At 41.6% G+C, this 27,391-nt stretch overlaps 1 protein-coding gene across 5 annotated transcripts in view; it reads left to right on the top strand.

The window, feature by feature from the left end:
* The window catches only part of Tnfrsf11a (TNF receptor superfamily member 11a), a 58,618-nt gene that overhangs the window by 6,110 nt on the left and 25,117 nt on the right, over positions 1-27,391 (top strand). For 2 of the 5 annotated variants that reach the window (XM_087191785.1, XM_087191770.1), the window contains exons 2-6: positions 17,094-17,214; positions 18,802-18,927; positions 22,022-22,165; positions 25,532-25,625; positions 27,111-27,205. In XM_087191785.1, the coding sequence (XP_087047911.1) occupies positions 17,094-17,214; positions 18,802-18,927; positions 22,022-22,165; positions 25,532-25,625; positions 27,111-27,205 (580 nt within the window). The remainder of the gene's footprint in view (positions 1-17,093; positions 17,215-18,801; positions 18,928-22,021; positions 22,166-25,531; positions 25,626-27,110; positions 27,206-27,391) is intronic. The other 3 variants (XM_021239256.2, XM_087191787.1, XM_013077262.3) reach the window with 3 other exon arrangements.

The raw sequence follows: 27,391 nt of genomic DNA, 5'->3' as shown, positions 1-27,391 counted from the left end.
CAGGATATTTATGTGCTCTGGAATTCAGAGAGCCATTTCCTGACCCAGAGGTATCCTGGAATGAGAAGCTCAGGATGAAAACAGGGCACCAAAACTCACTCTGAAGAGAGATAAGCAGCCAGTGATCCCCAAAGGGTCCAGCATCAAGCAGGTGTGGCCTGACCTGTGGTCTCCCAGTACTGGCTGCAGATAGGTCACCTGCCCAAGAAGCAGTGTTTATGTTGGACCCTTAGCTTGGCAAAACCATCTAGTTTGTATGATACATTTTCCTGGCAGGTCTCTTGCCTGAAATGAGTGTTTCCCTTCCTCTCAGGCCAGCCCCTTTTAGACTTCCCCACCCTGAAAAATCCTAAACCAGCAGGAGACAGGCTGGCCCATGTGGCACAAGCCGACAGAAAGCTGCCAGTTTTCCAAGCAGCAGGAAGAAGTGACTGCAAAAACTATTCTTTTAGTTCATCAGAGTAATAATAGCTCATTACATTTCCTGCTCAGAGTTTTGAGAGTACAAGAGCCACTTCCTCACACTATCAGAAATTTAAAGACTTTCCATTAAAAATGAGGAAGAAAAACTGTTCGTTAGCTTTTGGTGAATGTGATAGCTAAACAGGGCAAGAGGGGAAAGAGGAGGAGTACCTTTGCCTACGATCCTATCAGTGTTACAGTTTTTCTGAGGTTCTCATCACTTCTTCCAAGTGAGAAATGAACCACTTCCCTAAGGTGTTGATTTTTAAAAAATATTTATTCCTTTGCTTTAATGTAGTTAGCACCTAATCTAAAAGTTTGTGGTGTAGTAGCACAAGTAGCTGCTAAACCCATCTCCAGTTAAAAGACCCGTGAAGGCCCTTATATTCTCTCTACCTTAGACTCAAGATAGATGAACAGGATGACATCCAGAATGTTCATGGTAATTGACAATCCCTTTCATTTTTAAAGGCTTAGTAGAGATTATTCACGTCTGCCCTTGTTAACCCGTGTAACTGTTTTATAATTCCTAACGTGAGGAACTTCCCTAAAGCAGACCTAAAGCTAACATGCCACAATTTGATCCCATTTCCTCAAATTTGTTCTTTAATAAGGATAAAGACTGGTTGGCCAATGTCTTCTTTATTTTACTAATTCTGTTGTTGAAGATTTGTTAGCCCACAACTTCCTCTTCCCTGGGGTTATTCATGCCAGTTCCTTTAGCCTCTTTGTAAGCTTTTTCCCCCTTCCAATTCAGAGTATATTTATTCAGTATTTACTGACAATAAAACAAAAAATAAAGCCCCACGGGCATAGTGGAGGGCATAATGGAAAACTTCAGAGTCAGGACCTTGCAGCCTCTGACCTCAAAGCTCAAGACCTCCCATCCTTCCGTCCTTGCAAATTGCTGTAGAAAACACGTGAGATGCTACAGGAACACAGAGGCAGAAAGGGTAACTTTGAACTGGAGAGTTGGTCAGGCTGAGTCTGACTTGGTACTGCAGGAGTGGGTTCTGAGAGCAGAGGGTGCAGTGGGAGAAGGGCAGAGGTGGGGCAAGCAGAGCATACCTAAGAAAATCCCATCCCATCCCTGTGTCTGGAGCCTGGGTCAGTGAGAGGGACTAAGTAGGATAAAGCCAGCTGGGGAACGACTGTGGGTCTGAGTCCCAACGGGCTATGCAAACTGATGTAGGAATTGGGACTGTTTCCTGTAGACTCAGAGTTCTCCAACTCTGGTCCCTCGACCCAGCATCATATCGTCTGGAAACTGTGTACCTACTAAATCAGAAACCCGGGGGATGGGTCCCAACAATCTATAGGTAAATACCTCTGCTGGTGATTGTGATGAGAATGGCAGCCATAGGTCATAGGATGCCGCAGAAAGGGTTGTGAGGTCAGCTCTAAGTTAACAATGGATATGATTAATATATTTGAAGTCCCTGCCATTTGTTGAATCCTTCCTGTGTGGCAGGCATATGCTATGAGCTTTATCTTTGGTGCTCACTCCGCCTTGCCAGGAAGATGGGGAAACTGAGGCACAGAGAGACTAACTTGCTCAAGTGTGCACAGCTAGCAAGAGCCAGGGGTGAAACTCCTCTAAGCGTCTGCTCTAATGGCCATGGTCTTAAGTCCTTGGGTAAATTCCTTGCACAGTGGCTTTAAGGGGGACAGAGGAGTGGGGAAAGAGACCTCTGAGAGTGATGGGACAAAAGCAAGCTTTCTGGCGTTTGGGGAGCTACCCTAACCAGTCTGTATGGGGGGTCTGGGTTGTCTGCTTGAGCGTGTATTCATTGAGGGATTTCTAGAATTGATGTTAAGCAGAAAAGAAAATGCTGTCTTTAAAGCTACTGGAGAGAAAAGATAGGCGCCCAGAACACCTTCAGCACAGGGCCTGAGCGCCACGGTCCCTGACTCAGGAGGAAAAGGAGTGTGACATATTGAATCAATACTTCCACTTCCTAAAGCAGGCACCTCAGACTCCTTTCTGCCGCTACCCCCACCACCAGCCAGAAGCACACTGCTGTACCACCGTACTGCAGCCCTCCTACTGTCCCTGAGACAGTCCTAATCCCCTCCTCATGTATGTGTCCCATTTCTGCCACTTGTGGGGCTTGGGGCTGCATGGGAGAGGGGGTGCAGGAAAACCTCAGAGCTGAAATGTTTGGCCTCATAAGCTTTTGGAGGTAGTTTGATTATATTTTCCAAGGTCCTTTATGGCTTAGTCTTACTATAACTATAGTGAAATTTCAAGGCACTCCCCTGGACCCAAATGGCATAGGCTCCTATTGTGATATCTCTGCCATGGCACATGTGAAAATCATTTTTCATTACTGGCAGTTTCTCAATTCCCTAAAAGGTCTTCCCTAAGTAATGGAGAGATCGTCAAGTAAGAAAGAGGTCACAACATATAGAGCCCTCTGGGTCACTGTCAGTCTCAAGCTTTTGCTTGGAGTGAGAGGGGGATGTCAGGGGAATTGAGGTAGAAGATGACAATGTGGTGTTACTATGGCACAATGACTGGAAACCTAGAAACAGACCCCCAAGTGGATGACAATGGAGCATGAGATATGGGGGACCAATAAATTTAGTGAGGATGCACCTGGACTTGGACACAACTCTTATCTTGAATCCTAGCCCATTAGTAATAACCTTTACAAGGTGTAAAAATAAAAGGAGACCATAAAAAAATCAATCACATCTGATGGGGGGGCAAGTTTTTTTAATGCCCCAAATGGATACCCTGGGACCAGGGGTCCAAATTATGTAAAATTACAAATGACCAAAGCACCAGAATACATGACCAATCATCTTAACTGTGCAGTGCAGTCCCCATGGGTGAGGGAGTATAGAAGTAGGTGGGCTCCTCGCTGCTCTATGCTGGGAGTGAGTCAGTGTGAAAGAGGCCACATCACTTGGAACCTGCTCTCCCTTCCCTGGCATGAGTGACAGGCATAAGGAGGCGGGAGTAGCTCTGCTGTGGGTTTTCAGGCAGCCCTGTGTTCTGCCAGCATTAGGAAAGAGACTTCAAACCTCGGAAAAGATGTCTAATCTTGCCTTTACAACTCCTTCCCCTGAAGGTACCTCTGATTTTGCTCCAAATTGGTGGAGACTTTCCAAATTTGTGCTTGGGAGTGTGAATTTGATTCAGAACCAGTAGGAAACTATTACAGTCATCTGCAAAGGGAAGTTAAGAGACAATGGTCCTTTGGGGAAAAGTATTCATTAATTTGGTACTTAAGCATTTGCTACACGCCTTGCACTCTTGCAGTCTACTTATCACTGACCATCTGAGCAAGTTGCTTCATGTTTCTAATGAGACTGCAGGAAGATAAGGAAGACAAGGAAGACAAGACTGCAGCATAGTGCCTGGCACATAGTGGGTGTTTCATAAGGGCGAATTCTTCCTTGGTCCCCATTCAGGATAAATGGTGTCTGTGTCCAGCGATGGGAGAATATTTCTCAATGTCATTACATAGACAGATGACTGTACAGTGTTTGAGAATATGGAAATGTTCTGGCCCTTGGTCTTTAACATCAGGCATGCACAAAATCAGGTTTCAGGAGCTTGGAATGCCAGGGAACATAGAGTGAACCAGGGATACTAAGAAAATCTCCTACTGCAAATGTTAGGGAAGATGAGGGGGCTGCTGCCTAAGTTTACTGTACACCAGGAAACTCAAACAAACAAAAAACAACCATAGAATTTCAAAGGGACCAGGGTTGGAGAAAGGCCAGGGAACATAAGATCATGTAGTACCAGGGTCTAACCAGTCTAGATGTAATTTTGTCGTTAAACTAAAATGATCAAGAGCAGTAATTTCATACTTCTGCTCAGAGTTGACAGGAGTCCTAAAGGTTAAGTAGGAGCACACATTTGCTGGGAGGAATGCAGGGGGATGGAGTGTGTTTTAGGTCAAGGAGCCTAGGCCCCCGCTGAAAAGGAGAAAGCAACAAAGTAGCTAAATAAAGATGAGAGTGAGCAAGTGCGCAGGGTATTATGAGCCTCGTTAATGAGTTGGATTTCCTCACCGTCTTTCCCGTAAGCTCTGACTTGCTATTCCAGGACCAGCAGTGCCTGACAGCTTGTTAAAACGCAGAGACCCAGGCCCCAACCTAGACCTGCTGAATCAGAATCTGTGTTATAATAAGATTTCCTCGTGAAAACATTAGAGAAGCACTGGATTTCAACTTGAGGGCCAGGAGCATGCATAGAAAGGGAAGTGGCAGACTCAAGAGACACTTTGGAGACTCCTGGCCTTAACAGTTTGGTGCACCTCTAGCATGGAAGTGGCGCATGGAAGGATCCTTGGCCTCCAGCAGGCCAGTAGTGCACTCTTGGAAGACAAGCGTGGAAGTCACTGACTTCTACTACAGAGAAGAGTAGAAAGCATTTCATTTAATTTCAAATAAATAAATGTCAAATAAATAAAAATCATTTCAAATTTCATTTCAAATAAATAAAAATCTTTAAATTCAAAAAAGAAAAAAGGAAAGGAAAAAAGCTTCCACACTGGGAGAATAAAGGAGCATTCACAGGAGCTGGTAGAAATTACACTGCCTGATAAAGTGACAAGTCAAAGCTATCTGAATTACTGTGTTTAGGAAACAGCCTCTTTGCAGTATCTTTTCAAGTTCCAGCAGCTGGGGGTGGGGGGTGGGGGTTCACTCTTTATCTGGAAGACAAAGAAACTTCCAGTTAAAGGTGATTTCTTCACTTTCCCTTGGGCCATATGTTTTCTTTTCAAGGAGCAGACATAATAAATGCATTGTGAGGAAATAATAAAGAGGGTTGGCCAAAAATCGGTAGAATTTTGATAAATTCCTAAGTGCATAACTCTTTAAGCATATGTCTGGGATAAAGATGGTCGAGAGAAAAAGTGCTGGTGGCTCCAGGAAAAAGCTACTTTCAAGACAGTATAAAAATTCAATTATTTAAAGTTTGCTAAATCAAAATGTGAATATGTCAAGACTTCTATTAGGCCACAGTTATTACATATTTTTAACACTTAATGATCAAAGCTGAACTGTCAGGTTTTTTAAAATGCATGAACCTATTCTAATAAATCTTTTGGCAAAATGATTAGGATGGTAAATTTTATATGTATTTTGTCAAAATTAATAATTTTTTTAAAAAACTTGTGGTAGATTGTTTTAGTCTGTTTTGCATTCTGTAACAAATTGCCTGAGTCTGGGTACTTTAGAAAAGGAAAGGTTTACTTGGCTCATGATTCTGGTGGCTAAAAAGTCCAAACACCATGTCACTAGCATCTGGCAAGAGCACCAGGCTGCATCACAACTTGGCGGGTGACATCACATAGCCAGAGCATGGCCAAGAGCAACAAGTATCAAGTGAGGTGAGAAGAGGTCATGTGATGACAGAGGAAGGAAGAGATCCAGGAAGGGCCATGCTCCTTCTTCTATAACAACTTGCTTTCTTGAGAACTAATCCATTCCTATGGGACCTCCCCCCTGCCCTGCCCCAACCAGCATCAACTGCTTCAAACGGGCGGTGATGACTCAGGCACCCCTCATTATCCCCATCTTTCAATACCATTACATTAGGGAATTAAGTCTCAAAATGAGTTTTGATAGGGGCAAACCACATTTAAACCATATCATAAATGTGATTTCTACCTGGTAATGAAAGTAACATTAAGTGCTTATTATTTAAATGTATATAGGGTAATGACAATGTCCACTGGGACCCTAAAATTCAGTACCAACCTATTGTGCCTTTGTGGGTACATATTCACTCACAATTTGTACAAATCATGTAATTAGTTGTGTGACCTTCCTCTTACTGCATATAGTCACATAGGTTTTCTTGCTGTTTCATGATTAAGCAAGCCATGTGAACTCCTTCATAGGGCCTTTACAAATGCTTTTGAGTCCACCTGGAATATCCCTCCTCCCCAAATATACTATTAAGTTGGCTGGTCCCCTTACTTTATGCAGATCTCCACTCAGTGTCATCTAATCAAGGAAGCTTTCCATAATAATACCATCACCTTACTTAACTCCATGTAAGTTTTTTCATATAACTGTTACAGCCAGATTTCATTATCTGTTTATTTCATTCCACTCCATTGGGCTATAAACAAGGACGCTATGGAATATCCATCTACTCTGTCCCACAGGACTGGGCACATAGAACCTATTTAGTTAATATTTAAGGAATAAATAAATATAATATTTATTTTGTTGCCCTTTTAGGTTGTAAACACATTGAACATGTCTTACTTAAATGCTAATGCCCAAGATTATTTTCTAAAGAACCATGCAATGATGCTGTTTAGAGTGGGACTATTTTTTCTAAAAACCACTGATTTCTTTCAAGATGTTGAAAATGAACCTAAGAGTCCTATAGCCCTTGGGTGCTACTCATGTTCTATCATGAGTCAGTGGTGTCAGCAGCTAAATCAAGACCTCTGAGCAGGGCCAGGCAAAATTGAATTTCCCCAGAAAGATAGACAAAGGACTTGAATAGATACTTCTGCAAAGAAGATAGACAAATGGCCAATACTCACGAAAAAAGATGTTCAACACTGTTAGTCATTAAGGAAATGCAAATTGAAACCATAATGAGATAACCACTTCCACCCATTAGGATGGCTACTATAAATAACAACAGAAAATAATGTGTTGTTGAGGATATGGAGAAATTGGAGCCCATGTGAATTTCTTGTGAGGATGTAAAATAATAAAATAGTACAGCCCCTGTGAAAAACAATATGGGGAATCCTCACAAAGCTAAACAGACTTACCATGTGATTTCTGGGGCATAGACCCAAAAGAATTGAAAACTGGGGTGGAAGAAAACATTTATGTGCCAGTGTGCACCGCAACATCATTCACTGTAGCCAGAAGGTGGAAGGAACCCAGGTGTCCATCAAAAGATAAATAAATAAAAAGGTGACATATCCACATAATGAAATATTACTCAGTCATAAAAAGAAATGAGGTTCTGGTGCATGTACAATATGGATGAATCTTGAAGACAGTATGCTAGGTGAAAGAAGCCAGATGCAGAAAGACAAATACGGTGTGATTTCACCATAGAGTATTCAGATGGACAGAGACATCAGAATTGTGGTGGCCAGGGGCTGGTAGAAGGAACAATAGGGAATTATTACTTAGTGGTTGAAGAGATTCTGTTTGGGGTGATAAAATGATGTGGAAATAGATAATAATGGTAACTGCACAATCTTATGAGCATAACACCACTGAATTGTACACTTAAAATGGCAAATGTTGTATTTATTTTATCACAGCACAGTAAATGTTCTTTTTAATTACCTGGAAGTAAAAAAAGAAAAGAAAGGCAAAGGACAAAACTAAAAGAGCCAAATTTGATATTTCACAATGGGAAGCCCTTTCTCACCTCCCTCAAATGAGCAGCACTTTTTTCTTTTTCAACTTAACAAACTAATCTTTAATAGTACAGCAAATGCCACTTGAGAAAAGTAAAAGTAATAAACTGTTATGTGATTGGGCAACAGTTAAACAGAGGTGAGCTCCAGAAACAGGCTACTGTCCACATGACCTGCTGTGGAACAAGCTGACGCAGGGTCCAGCAGCAGTGCTTTAACTGAATAAGCTGCGTGCTTTGCCTCCGGCGAATGTCACGTCCCAAAATCACTACTTTGCTGTTTGCTCAGGCCACCTCTTTCCTGTCCACCTGTCCATGAGATCTAGCCCAGGATACTAGCTCTATTTTGAGGAGTTTACAACTTCATTTTACCCCTTCTCATCCCAGCAGTCTTTACAATATGATCTACATTCACAGGGCTGCTAGAAAGAAGTCTTTCCTTTTCTTCTACAGTGACCTCACTGCCCTTTCCTGGAAGGCATGGAGGGTCCTGGCCCTTCCCCACCTAGGATCAGAACACACCGAGGTCCAAGACAGGCTCTATCTTGCACCTTCCTATGGCTCCCATTGCTCTCTTCTCTCCGTCCTTCCATCTACCCAAGCCCACTGTCTTCCACTTCTCTACTTCTGCCTCTGCCCTCACCTTCTCACTTTGCATCTTGGGCACCTCCTCTTGTGATTCCTGCACCACCAGTACAGTATTTGTTTCCCTCATCCTACACCAAGCCCATCTTGAAGCCAAGAAAGATTCCAACACCAGTCAGAGGATCCTGGGTCAGGTCTCCCCCAACTCCAACCCCATCCTCCATCAGTGAGGACTGAGCTCAGGAACTTAGTGGACTTGGATCTTTCCAAAGTACCAGTGCCTGGACTGTATTGTGCAGCTTTATCTATTACAGTTTCCTTTCCTCTTTCTGTGGCTGTGTCAACCAATACTAAAAGTGTTGAAAGGACAGCAGTAGGCTTACCTTTTACTTTTGCTCCAAGCCAATACGTTGTATAAGCAAATAAGAAGAAGAGGTAGGGATGACTTTGATGGCGTGAGAATAACAGAGATTTTAAGAGATTGATGCTCTCTGTTGTTAAACCCTAGATTCTAACTTTATATTCTGGTTCATATTAAGAAAAAATTTGTTTCTTGAGATAAAGGTGAATGACTAGATAAAAGCAAAGGAATGACTGGCCTTCCTCTGTTATTTCCCCTCGAATAAATTGACTCTCCTCTTTTGGGGGGAGTGGATAGTATATATGTTGGTTCATATTTATAATTTTCAATGGTACCATTAGCAGCTGACAAGCTAGGATCAATGTCTTCAACCTGAAGTTATGAATAATTTTTATTACTGGATACACATTTACAAAGGCAATCTAGACTACTCTAAGTCTTCTCTGGTAGCAGCCACATTATAGGGTTTGTGACAGTAATAATTTCCTTCATAATCTTAAATACACTAAACATTTTTTCAAATGGTACTAACCACAAATACTTGATTCTCACTTTTGTCAGGAGATTTTTTTCAGTAGCCATGTGTAAAATGTATTTATTTGAAATGTATTACATTTTTAAACACTCAGAGTTTTCTGTTAAACCCTCTGATATTCTGTATTTGCCTGCATTTTGTCTATGCCACATACCTAGCTGATATAACCTGTTGTTTCCAAGTTTTCAGTAGACACCGTAGTTCTCATTAGTCTCTCGGTTTGAGTGAACATACCCCAGGGAGTATTCCAGGTCGTACACTGGGGTATGTAGGTGATCCCCAAATACTGGCCCTTACTCTCTTTGCACCTTTCACTTATGGCATGTTATTTTCATAGGTGCCTATAAAGTGTTGTTCTGAAATTTGAAATGCGCAATTTTGGTTTGTACAAGAGAAAAGTGAGTCTGATATTTTCTCTGTGTTCTATATATAAGCTTATTTAAACTGAGAATATCTGGGAGGGTATTCAGTCATAATACAATTAATGCCCTAGTTAACAGAAATCACCCACAGATATAATCTAGCAGCAGCTTTATCAGCAGACATACTGAGTAAACTGCCTGCCTGCATCCAGGCGCCGCTTACATAACTGACTGAACCCCAGACAGAAAACCACAGAATGACTCGGACCACTTGACACTTTACAGCGATGCCTCACGTTTCCAATCCCAACAAACAGTACTTCTTTATCTGAAAACAAACATGCTTTTTTAAAGCATACTTACTGCACCTCCTCCTACTCCCAGAGTTGTGCCACTGAAATACTCTGCCATTCAGTCTTTGTTTGTCGTGGCCAGGTAAAAAGTAAAGAAGGATGCTTTTCTCAGGAAAATTGTCAGGTCTTTGGGATTTTTCTTTGAATCTTCTGTCCCCCTTTCCCATTTCTGGTGACACTTATCCCTTTATCCCCTCAGGGAATGACTGGGTGCAAGCAGCTTATACTTCCTAATTTGTAGGGGACAGGGGAAGGGGACGTTACCAGAACCTCTGCAGTGAGTCCTGGTCTCCTGCGAGCCACGGCAGCACACGGCGAATTACAGGAAAGGTAGAAAAATGAGACCGAGAAGAAGCTGAGCTTTGGTTTTGATCAGTGCTGCTCTGGGCAGCAAAGACAAAGCCCCCAGCTTACCACACCTTTTATTCAGTACATCGGGAGAAACAAATGTAACAAATGACTTGCAGAGAGTTCAATAGTTCACATTGGGATAAACAAGGTGTAACGGAAGGCTTGCAGAGAGTTCAGTACATCTCCGGCAAACAAGATGTTAATCAGTCCAAGAACAATGAGGAACTGAGCAGATGTTTGTTCTCCCAAGATGTCTCTTGTCCTGGAGAATCACAGCATCACTGGATCACTGAAGTCTCAGTTGTGACCGGAGGCCAAACTGGAGTTATTCTGTAGCTGGGCTGTAGGCAAGAGAACTAGGCTAACCAAATGATTTATCCCTAGAATTATGTAGCATTGCTCCCAACACTAATTATGTTCAGGTATCCACATGAATATCTGATCCTCTCTGTGGAATGTGCACCAATCCACTGGGGGTGTAAAGCAGTCACATAACTTACTTCTCCCAGAAAACTACTAGAAAGGTCTTTAGCTTCCAAGTGAGGAAGCAGAACCTTCATGTTTATGAAATATTGCCACTTGCCACAGTCAAATCATTTACACGAATTATTGGGTATGATTCTCAGTGCAGTGAGATGGGCACAATTAACAGCCTTCTTGTACAGGCGAGGAGACTGAGGCTTAGAATGGCTTTTGTGGGAGTTATTTTGTCCTAAAATTGTAGAAATATAGAGAGTTTTCTTAAAGAAATGTCAAGTATCTCTGTCCACTCCAAACCAGAAGCCCCATTCTGACAAGCTGACTCAAGTAGGAAAAGTCTCCCTTCCCTGAAGACCACCCTGGCCATAGAGGGCCTGGCCAGGCCTCACCCCATCCTTATCCCCGCCCCCAACAGGGGTTCTCTCAGCAGCTATCACTGCTCACTAAGTTGCCTGTATTCTATATGATCAGACTTGACCTTAGTTATATTTAATTTTTCATGCTTTCTAGAGAAACCAGCCCTATTTGACTTCTAAGCTAACAATGATTCCTGTATCATTTCCAGTCCTTGTTGTGAATGTCTGATTGAGAAGCATGATAGTGGGACACTTTCTTTCCATTCACAGATACATGACTGTGCATGTTAACAGAGAGCCAGGGTTGGGGTAGAGCACTTGCCTAGCATGCTTGAGGCTCTGAGTTCCTCCACAGCACCACAAACAATAAGTATTATAAAACCCAGAAAACTGTATAAAATAGAGGAGGGTATCTGGAAGCTTTCAGAGGAAAACAGCTAAAGTATGGCAAACCCAAAAAGGTCTCCCACAGTACCCCAAATGAAAGGGTCTGAGTTTTGACTGCCTAATTGAAATGTTTGTGAGGAGGAGAAATTTACCTCTCTGGCCTATCTTCTCAGCTGACTGAAAAAAAAAGACATTCAAAGAAATGGACAAATGGTTTTGCTTTGTTTGCAGGTTACTCTTTTAATGCTGCCTCTTATTAGTTTGTTGTTTGCTTACAGCTAAAAACAAACTACTTCAGAGAGAAATAATTTTTTGGTATGAGATAAGGAAGCTGTCTTAGTGTTCTGGGGACACAGCTCACTGGTACTTTATTTGTATTATATTCTGGGTAGGATCAGTCCCAGTAGTGATTTTTGTTAAGGATTTTTTTTTTCTAGAGTGTTAGGATTATTAAGTGAAGTGTTACTATCACATTTAATAGTTTCTCCTTTAACAAAAACCACATTGTTTAGTTCTGCTATAACATTCAGAAATTTGATATCATCCTTCCTGATATTGTAGTCAAATTCTCAAATATAATCATGGGTGACATTTTATAAAGTGAAACCTATGGAAAATCCCTCATTTGTTCTCCTGGGTGAGGTTTTTTGTCTCTTGACAGAAGAGGCCAAGCCTTTTTCTGCTTTGTTCTCTGTCAGTGTGAATATTCAGTAGAGCAAGAAAGTAATTTTAGTATCCTTAATGACTTTCCCCACAGTTGGGCTGATTAGCAGCATGGAAAATAGATATTTAAGTCAACTTTCTCCATAGGATTCTAAATACAGATCTACTATGCTCTGTGGCAGAAATGCTTATGGTTTTTCAGAAGTAGACCCAACATGGGCTTTTCATAGGGAAATAAATCCACAGAGCTTTATAAAAAAGATGTTTATTTACAATTTATTATCTCTTCCTTCCCTCTCAAAGCCTTGAACAGACTGTGGACATGCTTATTCTGGAAGAGTCCGTCAGCCGTTAAGAAAACACCAGTCTGTATGCCCGGAAACAAATGTACACACGACACATTGAAGTGAGGCAGAAGAAATCAAATAGCATCATTTTTCCATCTGAACTCCTTTTTTTTAAGACTTAGCAGAGAATTTGTACATATAGAGTATATTTGCTATAAATAGACTCTTAATATTCCTTACTAATCTAGAGGAAGTGTGTTAGTCAGCTTTGTGTTGCTATGACAAAATAACTGAACATATCAACTTAAAAGAGAAAAGAAGGTATATTTTGGCTCTAGGTTTCAAAAGTTTTAGTCCATGGCCAGCTAGCTCTATTGCTTTTAGGCCTGAGGAGAGGCAGAAATATCATGGTGGAAGGGCATGGCAGAGGAAAGCTATTCACCTAATGGCAACCAGGAAACAGTGGGAAAGAGCCTGAGAGGACAGGGCCTGGGACCAGATATGGTGCAACAAGGTCATGTTCCCGTGACCCGCTCCCTTCAATTAGTCCCCCTTCCTGTTCCCATCACCTTCTAATAATGCCCTCAGGTTATGACCTCATTAATGGATCAATCCACTGATAAAGTTAAAACCAAATAGTCCAATCATTTCCCAAAATTCCAATCAACTGGGGACATTATAAATCCAAACTGTAACAGGAGATCTGTTAGGAAAAAATAAAAGTGGATTAGTTAATGTAAATTCTGTGGACTAAGTAGAATTTTTGTAGTTTACTGATTAAAAACTATAGTAGGACCCTCGCAACAGCATTGCCTAGTTTTTACAAGACTTCTGAGCACCATACGTCAATTAGATTCCTCCAAAAGCAAGCAGACGTCCTCTTTCCTGGCTGTCAGTGTAACTATTGTAAAGAACACTCTCCCAAATGGACCACAGATCATTTCCCTTGCAGTTCCAGAACACACACACACACACACACACACACACACCACATCACCTGGCAACTTTGGCTCCCTGTGGGGTGGCTGGGAGAAGGGTGGGAGAGAGACTTTTCCCCAAACAGGCCTTTTGAATTTTGCATCATAGGACTATATGTATTTCCTACTCAAAAATAACAGCTAAGAAAAAAGCTAGGTGACTACAAGTTTGTACATCTCAACTTAGTCACCCAGGGCTTCCCATTGTACCTCTTGGAGAAAGAAAGGCAATTGTAGGCCCCTGGCACTCTTACCCGGTTAGCTGAAAATCTGCAGCCTTTGCCCTACATTCCCCATTCCCGGGGGGAGGGGATCCCTTCAGTAACACTTTAGTGGGAGCATATTTTTATCAGGTTATCACCTTACTAGGATGGCTATGATTGTAATAGCCACTAACTCATAACCAGGGGAGCATGACCTTGGAAGATAAAGTCAGGCCCCAATTCCAGGCAGTTAGAGGGAAAGGCAGGGCTGCTGCTGGGTGGGTCGTCAGCAGTGTAGCTACTCTTGCCAGCTATTGGCGGGCAGGGCAGCCTGGGGTGAGATGGTGGACACCAGAACTGGGAATCCTTTAGGCAAAAGGAAGGGTCAGAATGGGCAAGGCAGAGATGCTGATGCCTGACTGAAGAACATATATTCATTCATACAGAAAGGTGGCACCAGAGGATGTGCCTGGCAGGCCATCCAAGCAGAAGGAGACAGGCATAAGGAGATTCAGTGGAGGAGTACAGGTGGGAATCAAGATCAAGGAGAGCTGATCTGGGCTGGAAGTGTAGGATCAGACTGAGAGCAGCAGAGGGGGCTGCACATTGTGTGGGCTCTGGGACCTGCAGAGTCCTCTAAGAAGGGGCTCTTCCTAGAGCAGGGTCTCTGCAAGTGCAGGGAGAGAAGGTTGAACCTGAGACCCAGGAAGGAAAAAGAGAGGGACACTAAAGCCATAGTTTACCTTCTCCTAGATATGGGAGAATCCTTAAAAATTTTCCAGGTTTTAAAATGTTTACTCCAAAACCACATTTCCTGAAGTATATGTGTGTATGAATGTTGCCTTTTAAGTTGTATATGTATTGTGAGGGTGAGGAGCTGAAGGTATCCTTCAACGTGTAACAGGCATCTAGAGAATAAAGCAGATTTCTGCTTAAGCTCTTCCTTAAATGAGATTAAAATCATAATTTTCTGCCTCACTATCCCAAATTTTCCCAGAGGAAAATTTCTGCTCTTCCTTAAAAGATCTATAATTCTATAGCTATCTCATGTTGACATGTCATTTGGAAATGATGAAAATGTTCTGGAACTACAGCAGTGATGATCATATAAATGTGTGAATATATTAAAAACCATTGATATAATTTAAAAGGCTAAATTTTATAGTATGTGAATTATATCTCAGTTTTGTTGAAAGAAAGGTGTGTCTACCTATAAAGACATAGAAAGATAGAAGCTGAGGAGAGAGAAATAGGTTTTAATAAATAATCTGTAAAACTCTGTTTAACAGTAAAGATACCTTGTCACTATGGAAAGCAGTGATTCCTCGTTTTGGGGAGGAGGTGAAGTCCCAGATTAGGCGCTGGATGGGTTGAATGAATCACAGCCACAGTCCTGCATATGGAAGCAAATTGTCCACATGTTCAGTCAGCTGATGCTCAACAGGCACCAGACTTGGAGCCCAGGACACAGCCGGTAGTATCCAACAGTGCTCCGAAGTGGCTACTTCAGTTCTTACCAAATTCCCCTAAAAAGTACCTTTCTGTGTGTGTCACACAGGCAAAGTATGTGCTTATCTTACAGACACTGTGCAGCTTTCTTAATGGGTCAGAAGCTGTTGATAACCTTTGTCATCTAACTACGGCCCACGCACACATTTGTCCTGTTTGCCTTGACATCAGCTTGCGGCAACATTCACGTAGCCTTAGGCTCAGTCAGATAATACTCTTGGTTAGATGAAGTCTAGTGTCCATGGAGAGTGAAAGTGAGCCCCAGGAAGCAAGTCCACATACAACCCTCCTGGCACACGTTGCTCTAGCAACCCAATGGGACCTTCTCATCCACCTCAAAGTCACTGTGTTCCTGCCTTCACTTGCCTGCCTAGGGTGAGGTCAGAGACCCATCTCCTCAACCCCGCTCGACTAGCTTTGAGTTTCCTGGGTTGGTGCTTTATTTATAAGACTTCCTTCCACAATTGAAGTATTTTCAGGATGTATGGCTTCTTCCAAGCCCTATTATTTCAACACTTTCCTTCCAACTCTAATACACAGATGAAGTCCCCCTTCACCTTCAACAACCTCTGATTACCTTTGTTCCCACCTCTCCTCTGCTGATGTCAGCCTTCAGCCATGCTGACAGTCTCCTGCATCCTCTAGCCACCCCAAAGGCCATACCAGAACTCACTGCCTCTATTTGAACTCCTCACTTTGTCTGCAGTCTTCCTTGCCCCTGCCCCGCTGTCCACCTGCCAGTTGCTATTTTCCTCATCTGGCAATTTCTTTGTATCCTGTAAAGCGGAGCTCACTCCCTAGGTCCCTGAGGAGACCTCCTTGGCCTTCCTCTGCTGAGATCAAACCCATCTGCCTCTACAGTAGCACCCACCTCGTGTGTGTTTGCCGTTCTACTGTAAAACCCTTGAAGGGAAGGTCTGTGACTAGGTATCTGCAGAACCAGCAGAGAACTTGATAAAGTGTCCACCCACTGATACCTGTTCAACCGAACACCATATTCAGGCTCCCTCTTCCATTTCTAACATGACTGCTTCTCATCAGCAGTGTTTATTGTTGTTGTTGTTTTTCATACATTGAGAAAGCTGCTGAGAAAAATAATTTTGCTGCTACCACCTGGAAGGCTGTCTGGTGATTCTGTGAGACTTGGCTGTTTTGTTTTGTTTTGTTATACTGAAATGGTCAGATTCAGAGATTATTATTTGTATTAGAATCATACTGTTTTGGACCAGAAAAGAAACAGAAGCTCAAAACACCTAAGTAGCTTATCCAGAGTCCCTCAGGTAGTAGATGATTGGGACTTAGCTCATGAAGTTCCTATAATGCCTTGCTGTCCTGACTTATTAAAATTCTCTCCATGTTTAACATTTTTGAAAGAGAGCAACATTAAATATCTTTTACAATTCAGAAGTAGCTTATAGGACCAAATTTGACATCTCAGGTATAAGCATAGAAAGGAGCCTCATTATGTTCCTGTGGTGTCAGGCTCAGATACCATCTGCCTCCAGAGAATGTTCGCCATCTGACCCTGGAGAATTTGGGCCAGTTTAGTATGTGGCTTTTGTAAAGCAGTTTTCAACTTTTAGTGTACAATTTGCATATTTCCTTTAATCCACCATATCATCGTGAGCATCACTGAAATGTTTTGTGTTTAAATAGGTGTTGTGCCCTGTGCTAAAGTTTGGTTTTATGCATTCTTAGGCTAAGACAGGGAGGGGACAATTTTGGAAGTGATCATATGAGCAGCATATGGTGCTTTCTTATGCTTTTCACAAGTGCAACTTAGTCATTCACTTTTTGTGTAATCCAAAAAAGACTTGTGCATAATGCCTGTCTATTGTCAATTTTCATTTCAGGTAACCTTTCAGGTCACTCCTCCGTGCACTAGTGACAGGCATTATGAGCATGCTGGGCGGTGCTGCAACAAATGTGAACCAGGTAGGCCTGCTCCTGAGCATCTGCCAGAGTCCTCCAAAGGTAGGGGGTACTTTTGCTGGTTGTTTTTTCTGTCCTACCAGATGAAAGAAGAAATCAGATACTTTTCATGGTCCTGGCAGGAATAATGTCTATCATTTGGAAGACAAAAATCTTTTCCTCAACAGATAAATTCACCTAAAAATCAAAAGGAATTTCAGAAACTGGTACTTAATTTTTGCTGAAACACAATTTTCCAAAACACTACTTCTTGAGAAGGCAAGATTTTCAAAATCATATTTTAGTACTTTAGACTCAAATTCTGTGAAATGCAGCTCTTATTTAAAATTATTTTCCCACAATAATTTTATTTTGGAATAGACATACCGGAATTCTCAGTGCTGAATTGCCAAAGCCTTGTTAGGCCTTCTCCCACATGCCTGCCAAGAAGCAGGAAGGGGTCTGACTACCACCTTCTAAAGCCTGTCCTGCTAGTGTGTGGCCAAGTATTTCTACAGGCCCTGTGGAGTCCCCAGCCCACTGGGTCCTTATTCTCTCATTGCTTTGGGAAGGGATGAGAAGGTGGGTTACCTTATTAACAAGACCCTTTGGAAGTTTTAGTTGCAAATATTTCTTGATGTGAAGAACCAATATCCAATGATTTTAAGTGCATGTGTGTGTGTGTATGTGTGTGTGTGTGTGTGTGCGCGCACCTTGGTCAAACTAATTTAACCATGAGCCCATAGTGTTTGTAGAGTGTAAGAGGTTAGCCATACAGAGTGAAGGTGGAGAGGATTTTGGAGGTGGCAGGATGGAGAAGGTAATAAAGTTCCTCTTGCTTAGCCCTCTTATTCCCCGAGTGAGTTCCAGGGAACCCTCAAGTTCGGTAGAACCAAGTTTAAATCCATAGTTCTACTTCATAGCCAGCAGAGTTTGGGGGTACAAAGGCAGTTGGTCTTTTATTTAGATGAACTAAGATGTTGATATGACCACAGTAAATTCAGGAAGGGACACATCAGGCATACCAAACCCAGGACAGGATATCAGCCAGCCAAGGAGCCCACAGAACCCAGGATACCATACTCATTTCATATATCATGTTGTCTTTTGGTGATGGAGGGCACTTTTCTGGGATTATGGTCATGTAAACTGGACCAATAGATTGGCTCTCTCTCTCTCTCTCTCTCTCTCTCTCTCTCTCTGTGCCCCACCCCTTCCTTCCTCCCTCCCTCTCTTTCTTTCTTTCTTTCTTTTCTCTCTCTCTCTCTTTCTTTCTTTCTTTCTTTCTTTCTTTCTTTCTTTCTTTCTTCCTTCCTTTCTTTCTGACAGAGTCTCACAATGTAGTTGAGGCTGGCCTTAAACTCACTGTGTAGCCCAGGCTGGCTTTAAACTTGCAGTGATCCTCCTGCCTCAGCCTCCTAAATGCTGGTATTACACCACGTCCAGCTTTTCTTTCTTTTTTAACTTCTTTTTTCCTTTTTCTATTTATTTATTTAATACTGGAATTGAAACCAGGGTCCCCTGAGTTGTACCTCACCAGTGAATTTTTTATTGTTGTTTTGGTTTTGATTAGGGCATTTTTGGCAGTTGTTTTGCGTTGCATTCTTGTCATTTTGTTTTGATCAGTACATTTTCCCCTTCCAATTTAAGGAAAGTACATGTCTTCTAAATGCACTACTACCTCTGACAGCGTGTGTTTGCCCTGTGGCCCAGATGAATACTTGGATACCTGGAATGAAGAAGATAAATGTTTGCTGCATAAAGTGTGTGACACAGGTGAGTTAGTCACATCCATGTGTCAGTGGGAAGTGTGGAAACCCAGTATCCATCTTGTGTTCCATCTTTTGTTCCTCTGATCTCTTCTTTATAAATATTTTTAGATACAGCCAGTGCTGTTTCTTTTGAAGGGCCTGGGAAGCAATTATGGCCATGGATTTGGACGCTCAATGCCTAAGATGAAAAAAAATCTATGTTTAAAACTTTTGTTCTGGAATATGTTTATGTTGGAATTTAATCATGGACACAACGTACATTTGACAGAATGTTTCCACAGTATTGGTATATGCATGGTCTCATTTAACCTTCTCTCAGCCCTGTGAGGTAGTCATGTTTGTCCGATTTTACATATGGAGAAACAAACTTAAAGGCTGAATAACTTCTCGAGTGCTAACTGATGAGGAGCAGGACTCAAAACCAAACTTTTGAGTTGTAAACCTTTTTCCTAAACTACAAATGTTCTGTTGGCTCTACAATTTGATTTTCTTCCTAGACTGCCATAATTTTTTTTCTCAAATGTGTTTTTAAGTTATAGTTTGTTTTTAGGAATCAGAATCAAGATATGTCTCATAAGTTTCCTAATTTAGAGATTACTCTCTCCTTTTTCCTTTTTCTATCCTGTTCATGTGTTGAAGAAAGCATGATGTTAGTGCTGAGGAGGTTGCAGTCTGGATTTTCCTAGGGGCATCCTCTTGATGTCATTTAACATATTCTTTTGTTGCCTATATATTTCCTGCAAATTGGGTGTATATAATAACAGTCGTTTGATATATCTAGAAAGTGAATCAAGTTCTGATTTACTTTTTGTCTTGTTTGGATTTTGGCAAATCCCCTTTATAGATACAATAACTCACATATATAATATTGGAATTATATAATGACTGCTTATCTCTCTTGTGGCTTTAAAAAATTATTTTGAGACAGGGTCTTGCTAAATTGCCCAGGCTGGCTTCAAATTTGTAATCTTCCTGTCTCAGCCTCCTGAGTAGTTGGGATTACAGGTGTGCACTGCTGTGCTCCGCAGCTGCTTATCCCTTTTTGTGATATTAGCAGCTGCTTCATAAGCATGACCTAGATCTGTTTTCATTAGGAGCTATAGAAAGATGATCTACTTCTGTCATTCCTTCTCAATTTATTAGTTGGTTTGCTTCATAAAGAGAAACTTCCTTATCAACTATTTGTTACCCTGAAGTGCAGTACATATAGGAAAGGCAGAATAAATGCTTGTAATATTATCAGTTTTCAAAGTAATGACTTGAGCATCCAGATTTCTCCCAGGAATTTGTTTTTGTTTTTTTGTGGGGGTTTTTTTTTTTTTGGTATGGGGGATCGAACTCGGGACTGTGCGCTTGCAAGGCAGGCGGCAGAACCACTGAGCTAAATCCCCGGCCCAGGAATTTGTATTCATGTTATGAATTCATGAATTTAGATGTATTTGAGGTGTTTCAATCTATTGGAATAACTATTGGTTTTATTAGTGCTCAGATTATCCCACTTCCTCAAAATGGTTCCAGGTCTTCTGGTACAACCCCAGACATTTTGGAAGGCTGCCTTGCTTCCAGACTTAGGTTGGACATTTCCTGCCCTGATCTGTAATCAGTCCTTTCTCCAGGGACTCCTGACTGCCTTTAGTGGTACATTTTATTTAGTGACCTCAGGCAAAGTGCTTGGGTGATTCATTGCTACTGGATCAATCTCCATTGTAGTTTTTGTCCCCCACCTTTGGACAAAGCTAGAGAATAAGTATTTTTTAAACTATAATTTTTCTAATGTGTTAAAGATGGCTGGATATTTTTGGATGAAGGAAGGTAACATGGAAACTTCACTGAGCAGAAGCATCTGATTAAGTCTTTTTTATTTCCCACTGCTTAGTAATGAGCTTGACTCATTACTGTCTTTTGGAAATAAAGATTCATTCTGTCTACTGCCAAAGTTGATTAAAGCCTAAAACTGGGTGCATTAAAGTATTTTGGAATATGTCAGTAAATTCAACACTCCCCAGGCTTACATTCACTGACATTTGAGTAGGATACTGGGAGTCCTTGGAATTTTCCAGAGAAATTGCATATGTCTGTGTAAGTTCTTGTGCTCCATGTATGTTTCCACATATTGGCAGTTGCTGCAGAGCTGACTTGGGTTTGGAGTGTGGACACAGGAGGGTATGGGGACTTCTTCAGGTTCACCATGCTTGGGTCTGAAAAGACTGGAAATAGGAAATGCTCCCTCTCTATTGGCCATAACTTGGGACAATGAAGGAAGGAACAGATTTCTGATTTGTCTTCTCTTCCCCTGAAACTCCTAAATGTATTCAGGAATATAAGGAGAGAGGGCTATTTGGACAGTCCTGCTGAGATGGAGTCCTACACAGGTACAAGGTCTGTTTTCAGCAATGTTATGGATTTGTATTTTGTGTGTGTGTGTGTGTGTGTGTGTGTGTGTGTGTGTGTGTGTGTGGTATCATAGATCAAATTCCCACGTACCAGTATTGCAGAAAAACTGGAACCGGTCAGATTTGAAGTAAGAAGACACGCATTTTTCTATGTCTTATGGAAAAAAGAGAAAAATATGTTATCCTAAGTGGAGAAGAGACTGATTCCCAAGCATGTCTCCTTGTCTGCCTCTATGCTTTCTCTACTTATCTAACTACCTTGGGACTCTTCGGGATCTCAAGATGAATCCAATTCTCCAGAAGCCCTGTTGTCTTAGGTCTAAAGTAGCCTTAGTGTTAATACCGATGATATTTGAATTTACTAAAATTCAAGAAGCTTTGTAGTGTTCGACTATTTTGCATTTACTAAATAGCAATCACACATTCCCCAGTCCTTAATCTTTCTACTACTATGGAAATTAGTTTTGTGAGAATGCTCACAAAAACGCATAACTCTTAGAGAAACAACAACAACAACAACAAAAAACCCGCTGGTGTTTTTGCGCCAACACAGGAAGCGCCAGGAGGAACCTGGGAGTTCCTTAAAGCAAGTGTCCTGAGTGAGTCATGCTGCAGGCCAGCCGGGCAGCTCTGTCGGGGCGGTTGGAGGCCGGCTGTGCTTTCTAACCTCTTGGTGGCCATTGACCTGTCTTATGTCTCCCGCAGGCAAGGCCCTGGTGGCGGTGGATCCCGGCAACCATACGGCCCCGCGGCGCTGCGCCTGCACGGCTGGGTATCACTGGAGCCAGGACTGCGACTGCTGCCGCCGCAACACAGAGTGCGCGCCGGGCTTCGGCGCTCAGCACCCCTGTACGGTTGTGTGTCTGTGCACGCGCGCGCGTGTGTGTTTATGCACGCGTGCGTGTGCTCCAGTCCGCTTCCACAGAGCCATGAAATAAAAATCAGGGCATAGCGAGCCTCCAGGCAGTTTTTACTTAGGGCCTCTTTAAGCAGGCCGTGGTGACCCTGTTGTGATTGTAGCACTCTGGGAGGCTGGAGCAAGAGGATGACCGTTGGAGCCAGCCTGGGCAATTTAGCAACTTAGTGACACCCGGTTTCAAAAAAATGAAGACTGAGAATGTAGCTCAGAGTGAAGGCCCTGGGCTCAATCCTCCATTGGGTGGGGGGATTATTAACGCTCCAGGCAGCCGGATGACACTAGAGGAACCTTCGGATGAGAGAGACCCTTGATTTTCCACAAGAGGCAGATGCAGGCAAGATCGAGAAAGAAACACTGGCTCAGGCTCTTCACAGGGAATGTGAGCTGCAAGCCTACACGCCCTTGTCACACCACTGTGGCACTGGGGCTGCTCCAGCAGCAGTGAAACCCTGGGATCCCCCATTAGGATAACACAGGGATCCTCCCTTTTTTTTTTTTTTTTTAAGACAGTCTCACTGTACATAGCCCAAGCCTGCCTTCAACTGCCTAGGTAGCCCAGGCTGGTCTCAAACTTTTGATCTTTCTGCCTCAGTCTCCCCAGTGCTTAGATTATAGGCCTGTATCACACTACTACCAGCTTTTTTTTTTTTTTAAATTATGTGCCCTCTGAGAAAAAACCATGCACTTCAGGTATAGTTTTAAGTTAGCATCTACAGTTTTTTATTACCGATTTAAAGAGTTGCTAAGGACTTAGTTACTAGGGAATTATGTGCAGTTAACACATTTAAAAATAGTTATTGGACTCTAAACATCATAGCAATTTAAAATGCACTAATCATTTTTCACTCAGGAATTTTATGGAGTTTCTTTCTCTCCTTTTAATTTGTATCCATTCCATCATCCCCACAAAATTTTATCCCAAAATATGTTTATGCTTGGGGGGCTTTTTTCAAAAAAAGGGACCTATTTGAAATTGCAATTTAAAAAAATTTACTGTGACAAGGTTCTTAGGGTTAAAAACATTTTACTGGACTGAGTTGCCTTCACATTTATTATTACAGTTTGTCACAGATGGATACATTTTGCTATATTATAATCAAAAAGTAAAAGCTTTTGAACTTTGTAATGAGTAGGATTTTTTTTCCATTATATATTCGTGAGTGAATGCTGCTTATTGCTTAAATGTAACAGGATTCAGCATCAGTTCTTTTTCTGGTTTTGGTCATATATGTAAATTATAAGACAGACACCTGTTATTGGGGTGTCCCCCAGTTACATCAGTACATTCTGGGTTATATGTCCAGAATCACACAGTGATGTGACATCAGAAATTATTTTTTCATGATTTTTCATTTCATAACTCAATTGTATCCTTCAGTTTTGTTTTAAGTAAAGAAATAGAAATCCTCTTGTCATGGGGAAGTGACTACCAACCTATTAGATGTCAGAGGTGCTGAATTTGTGTCTCTTGATAACCAAAGAACAAGGGAGGTTAAGAGTAGGAAAAGTTTATTGAGAGAAAGCTCCTGAGAGATGGGAGGGATTTTGAGTAGGTGGCCGCCAATGCTGGTTTGACAATTTGTGCAAAATCACAATTTGGGTAACTATGGGTCAAACTGTGATCAACCTGTAGGATTGCAAGTATAGTCACTTAGCTAATAGTGATCCAATAGGGAAGTGAGGTACGTAGCAAGGGTGTACAATGTGCATCACTAACTTTAGCTTATCTGTAACTTCTCAGGTAGAAAGATCAAAGGCATTCTGGGAAAGGGATGAGAGTAAGGATCAGGGTGTTCTGGTCACCCACCTATGCACCTGATGCCTTAGCTAGTTTCACTGGACCAGGTGGTGCTGATTACAGTAGAGTCTTAAACCAGTGTCTATCTCTAGGGAGCTTGTAGGCCTGGTTCTCTGCTGGTTCATCTCTAGGCACAATTTTGATGTGTCTCATCGTGTTCATTGACTCCCTTGAGGGCCTGGTCCCTCTTTGACTGCCTTTTAATTTCTATCTAATTCAGCTAGCTAAAAAAACTCTCAACAGAAGTACTTCTTAGAGTCATTTGCTTCCCTTATTTCTAGAAAGTATAACAAAGCAGTGTTTTCAAGATGCAGCAAATGGGTAGTTATGCCTGTTAATCCTCCACTTAGAGACACCTTGTTTTAAGCCAAAATACTTGGACAGAGTTGGGAGAGTTACTGGCATAGTCAATCCTTATTATCTATCATATGCATTGACTGACTCAGACATGCTTTCTCATGGAAAAGTCCACCTTGATTTTAAATTATTAAAACTCTCTGTCACAGCCAGCTCCCCCTGAATTCTGATTCTAAGACAGACAAGTGCAGAGCCTTTCCACAAGTTTCTCACTTGTGTGAAACAAAGTGCTGCCTTCAGGATTTCTGGTAGATATTCTTCCTGCTTTGTACCTTTGGGGATGATGCATTCTTTGATAATAAGTATAAGATAGAGGGCTTCAGATGGAGGGGTAGAATTTCACTCCTGCTCAACTTTGTAGTACATTTGAATTCAGAACAACTCAATCTGGTCCCAAATATCCTCTTTCTATGGCACACTTTTGACCATAGGGAAAGAGAGGAGCTAGACTGGGGTGCTATGAATGCAGGAGCTTTGACATCAGCAATGTTTCCTTTGTCATTCTGTTTGGCACGGTAGCAGGATTTGGGGTGCCTTCTTTTTAAGTGGGAGAAGCATAATTATAAAAGAGAGAAAGGAAGGAAGCCTAAAGATGCTTCTGGTGGCTCAGTGTTACCAAAGAGTCATGTGGAAGTCAAATGTATGGAAATGAATGCCCTTAAATTTCTGTGTGGCTGGTCGGCCTTTGGGAAGCCTCTTTGCTTTTTGAAGACTTCTCAGAATCTTCTAGATAGTGTTCATTTTTTAAAAACTATTTGAGTTGATGCGAGTTATTAGATGTTAACTGGCTTTTATTAATATAATTTCAAAGCAAATTGCATTGCCAGATCAAGAGGCAGTTACCCTCTGACTGATTCTGAGCAGCAGAGGGTCCGTAGCAGAGCTGGCCTGGACCTAGGCATCAGATACTGGTAGTAGTGGCCTGACCTGGAGCAGATTACCTTTCTGAACACAATTCTTTTGCTCACTGTGGACATCAGAACTGCTTTGTAGGCATAAGCTCAGGAGCTGGAGCCATTAGACACAGGTGGGGAGGGATGGGCAGGGATGGGGACAAGAAGCAGAGAGGGACAGCATCCTGACTGATCTCTAAGTGTGCTTGCTTGTTTTTGTCTGTTTGGTCTGTTGTCTTTTTTGACAGTGCAGCTCAACATGGACACACTGTGCAAGCCTTGCCTTGCGGGCTACTTCTCAGATGCCTTTTCTTCCACTGACAAATGCAAACCCTGGACCAAGTGAGTAATGACGAAGGAGCCAAAAGAGTTGGTTGTTTTTTAAACAACTTGACCTCCACTGTCTCATCTGGGTTGAAAACAGGCTGATTCCATTTGGTTGGGCTTCCTCTTAGGAAAACATCTGGCAATTCTGTGTGGGGAAAATAGACTAGTCAACCCAGTTCTTCAACCTGTTGTGTGATAGGAACTTTGTGTTTCTAGATTCAGTAGTCTATAACTTAATGTTGCATCTTCTTTCATTTTTTAAAACTTTCTAATTAAAATTTTCTAATTTTTAAAATAATTTTTTAATTTGGTTGAAAATGACTTATGACTTCTTTTGGGGGATGCTGGGATTGAATTCAGGGTTTCCCCCTTTACTGGGCAAGCACCCCACCACTGAGTTACACCCTCAGCCCAGTTTATGACATTTACTATCATTCACTTATCATTCTTGCTTTTTTCGGTTTCCCAACATCACTGTTTTATTCATCCAGAGTTTGTATATCTGCCCTAAATATGTGCACCTGGATCTTTGTGGCTTTTTAAAGCTATATAGTATTTCACTGTAGAAATATACTAAATTTATTTAATAAATTTCTTGATAGTCATTTAGATTGTTCCCAGTGTCTTGCAGTAATACATAATTTTGTAAAGAATAATGTCATATAGAGTTTAAGTATCCATTATCCAAAATGCTTGGGACCAAAAATGTTTCAAGTTTTAAATTTTTTTCAGATTTTGGAATATTTTCTCATACATAATGAGATATTTTAGGAAGGAGACTCAAGTTTAAACACAGAATTAATTTTGTTTCATATACACATTATATACATAGCATGAAGGCAATTTATGTTATTTTAAATTATGTTTGTGAGTGAAACAAAGTTTCATGGTGTCAGGTTTTCTAATTGTGAGGTCATGTTGGTGCTCTGAAGCATTATGTATGTTAGATTTTTAGAGTAGGGATGATTAATCTGTATATGCTATGGCACACTTACTTGAGTTTATCCATGGTAGAATTCCAATATAATGATTCTTTCAGTTCTCAATATATTCTTATTAAATGCTGATTTTCTGATCCATGTATCCTAGTTTTATGTTGAAATTATATAGTGTATTTTTCAACTTCAAAAAAGAATTAATCACAAATTCACCACTTAGGCTGGGGATTTAGCTCAGTGGCACTGTGTCTGCCTGGGAAGCTCAAGGTCCGGAGTTGCTGGTACCGGAAAAAAAAAAGCTCGCCACTTAGCCATGGTAATTGAAACATTTGGAATCTTCTTTACTACACTCTCACTCGCCATGCTCTCAGAAGTTCTTAGAGTATTCACTAAGAACTTTTTCCACTTTTGTGATGTTCCATTCCCTTGTGGATTCAAATGTCCAAGAAGACATGGGCTCCTCCTGAAGGACCTGGCAAGGTACCCATAGTATAGAAGAGTCTTTTTTGTTTTTAAAACAAGAATATTAAACCAAAGCCCTTAACTGTTCTTCCCCCCACAGCTGTACTGTCCTTGGAAAGACAGAAGAACATCATGGGACAGAGAAATCAGATGTGGTTTGCAGTTCTTCTCTGCCATCTAGAAAACTGCCAACGGGTATGCTTGACCCAAGCGTGTGGGGTGGTAGATGTGCCCAGTATGGTCAGCTGTCTACCTCTCTCAGAAATTGCATACTGTATTTACATGGCTTCATCTGTCCCTTTCCATTTCATCCTATCCATGGTCAGCTCGGTATTCCATTTTTATTAGCATTTTAACTCTAGCTATGTTGTTTATTCAGTT

Source organism: Heterocephalus glaber, unplaced genomic scaffold (assembly GCF_053883595.1).
Source record: "Heterocephalus glaber isolate CG9 unplaced genomic scaffold, H.glaber_assembly_v1.0 deba00000331, whole genome shotgun sequence".
NCBI lineage: Eukaryota > Metazoa > Chordata > Mammalia > Rodentia > Bathyergidae > Heterocephalus > Heterocephalus glaber.
Note: the sequence above shows the minus strand (reverse complement) of the source record. Positions and strands in the feature narration are given on the sequence as shown.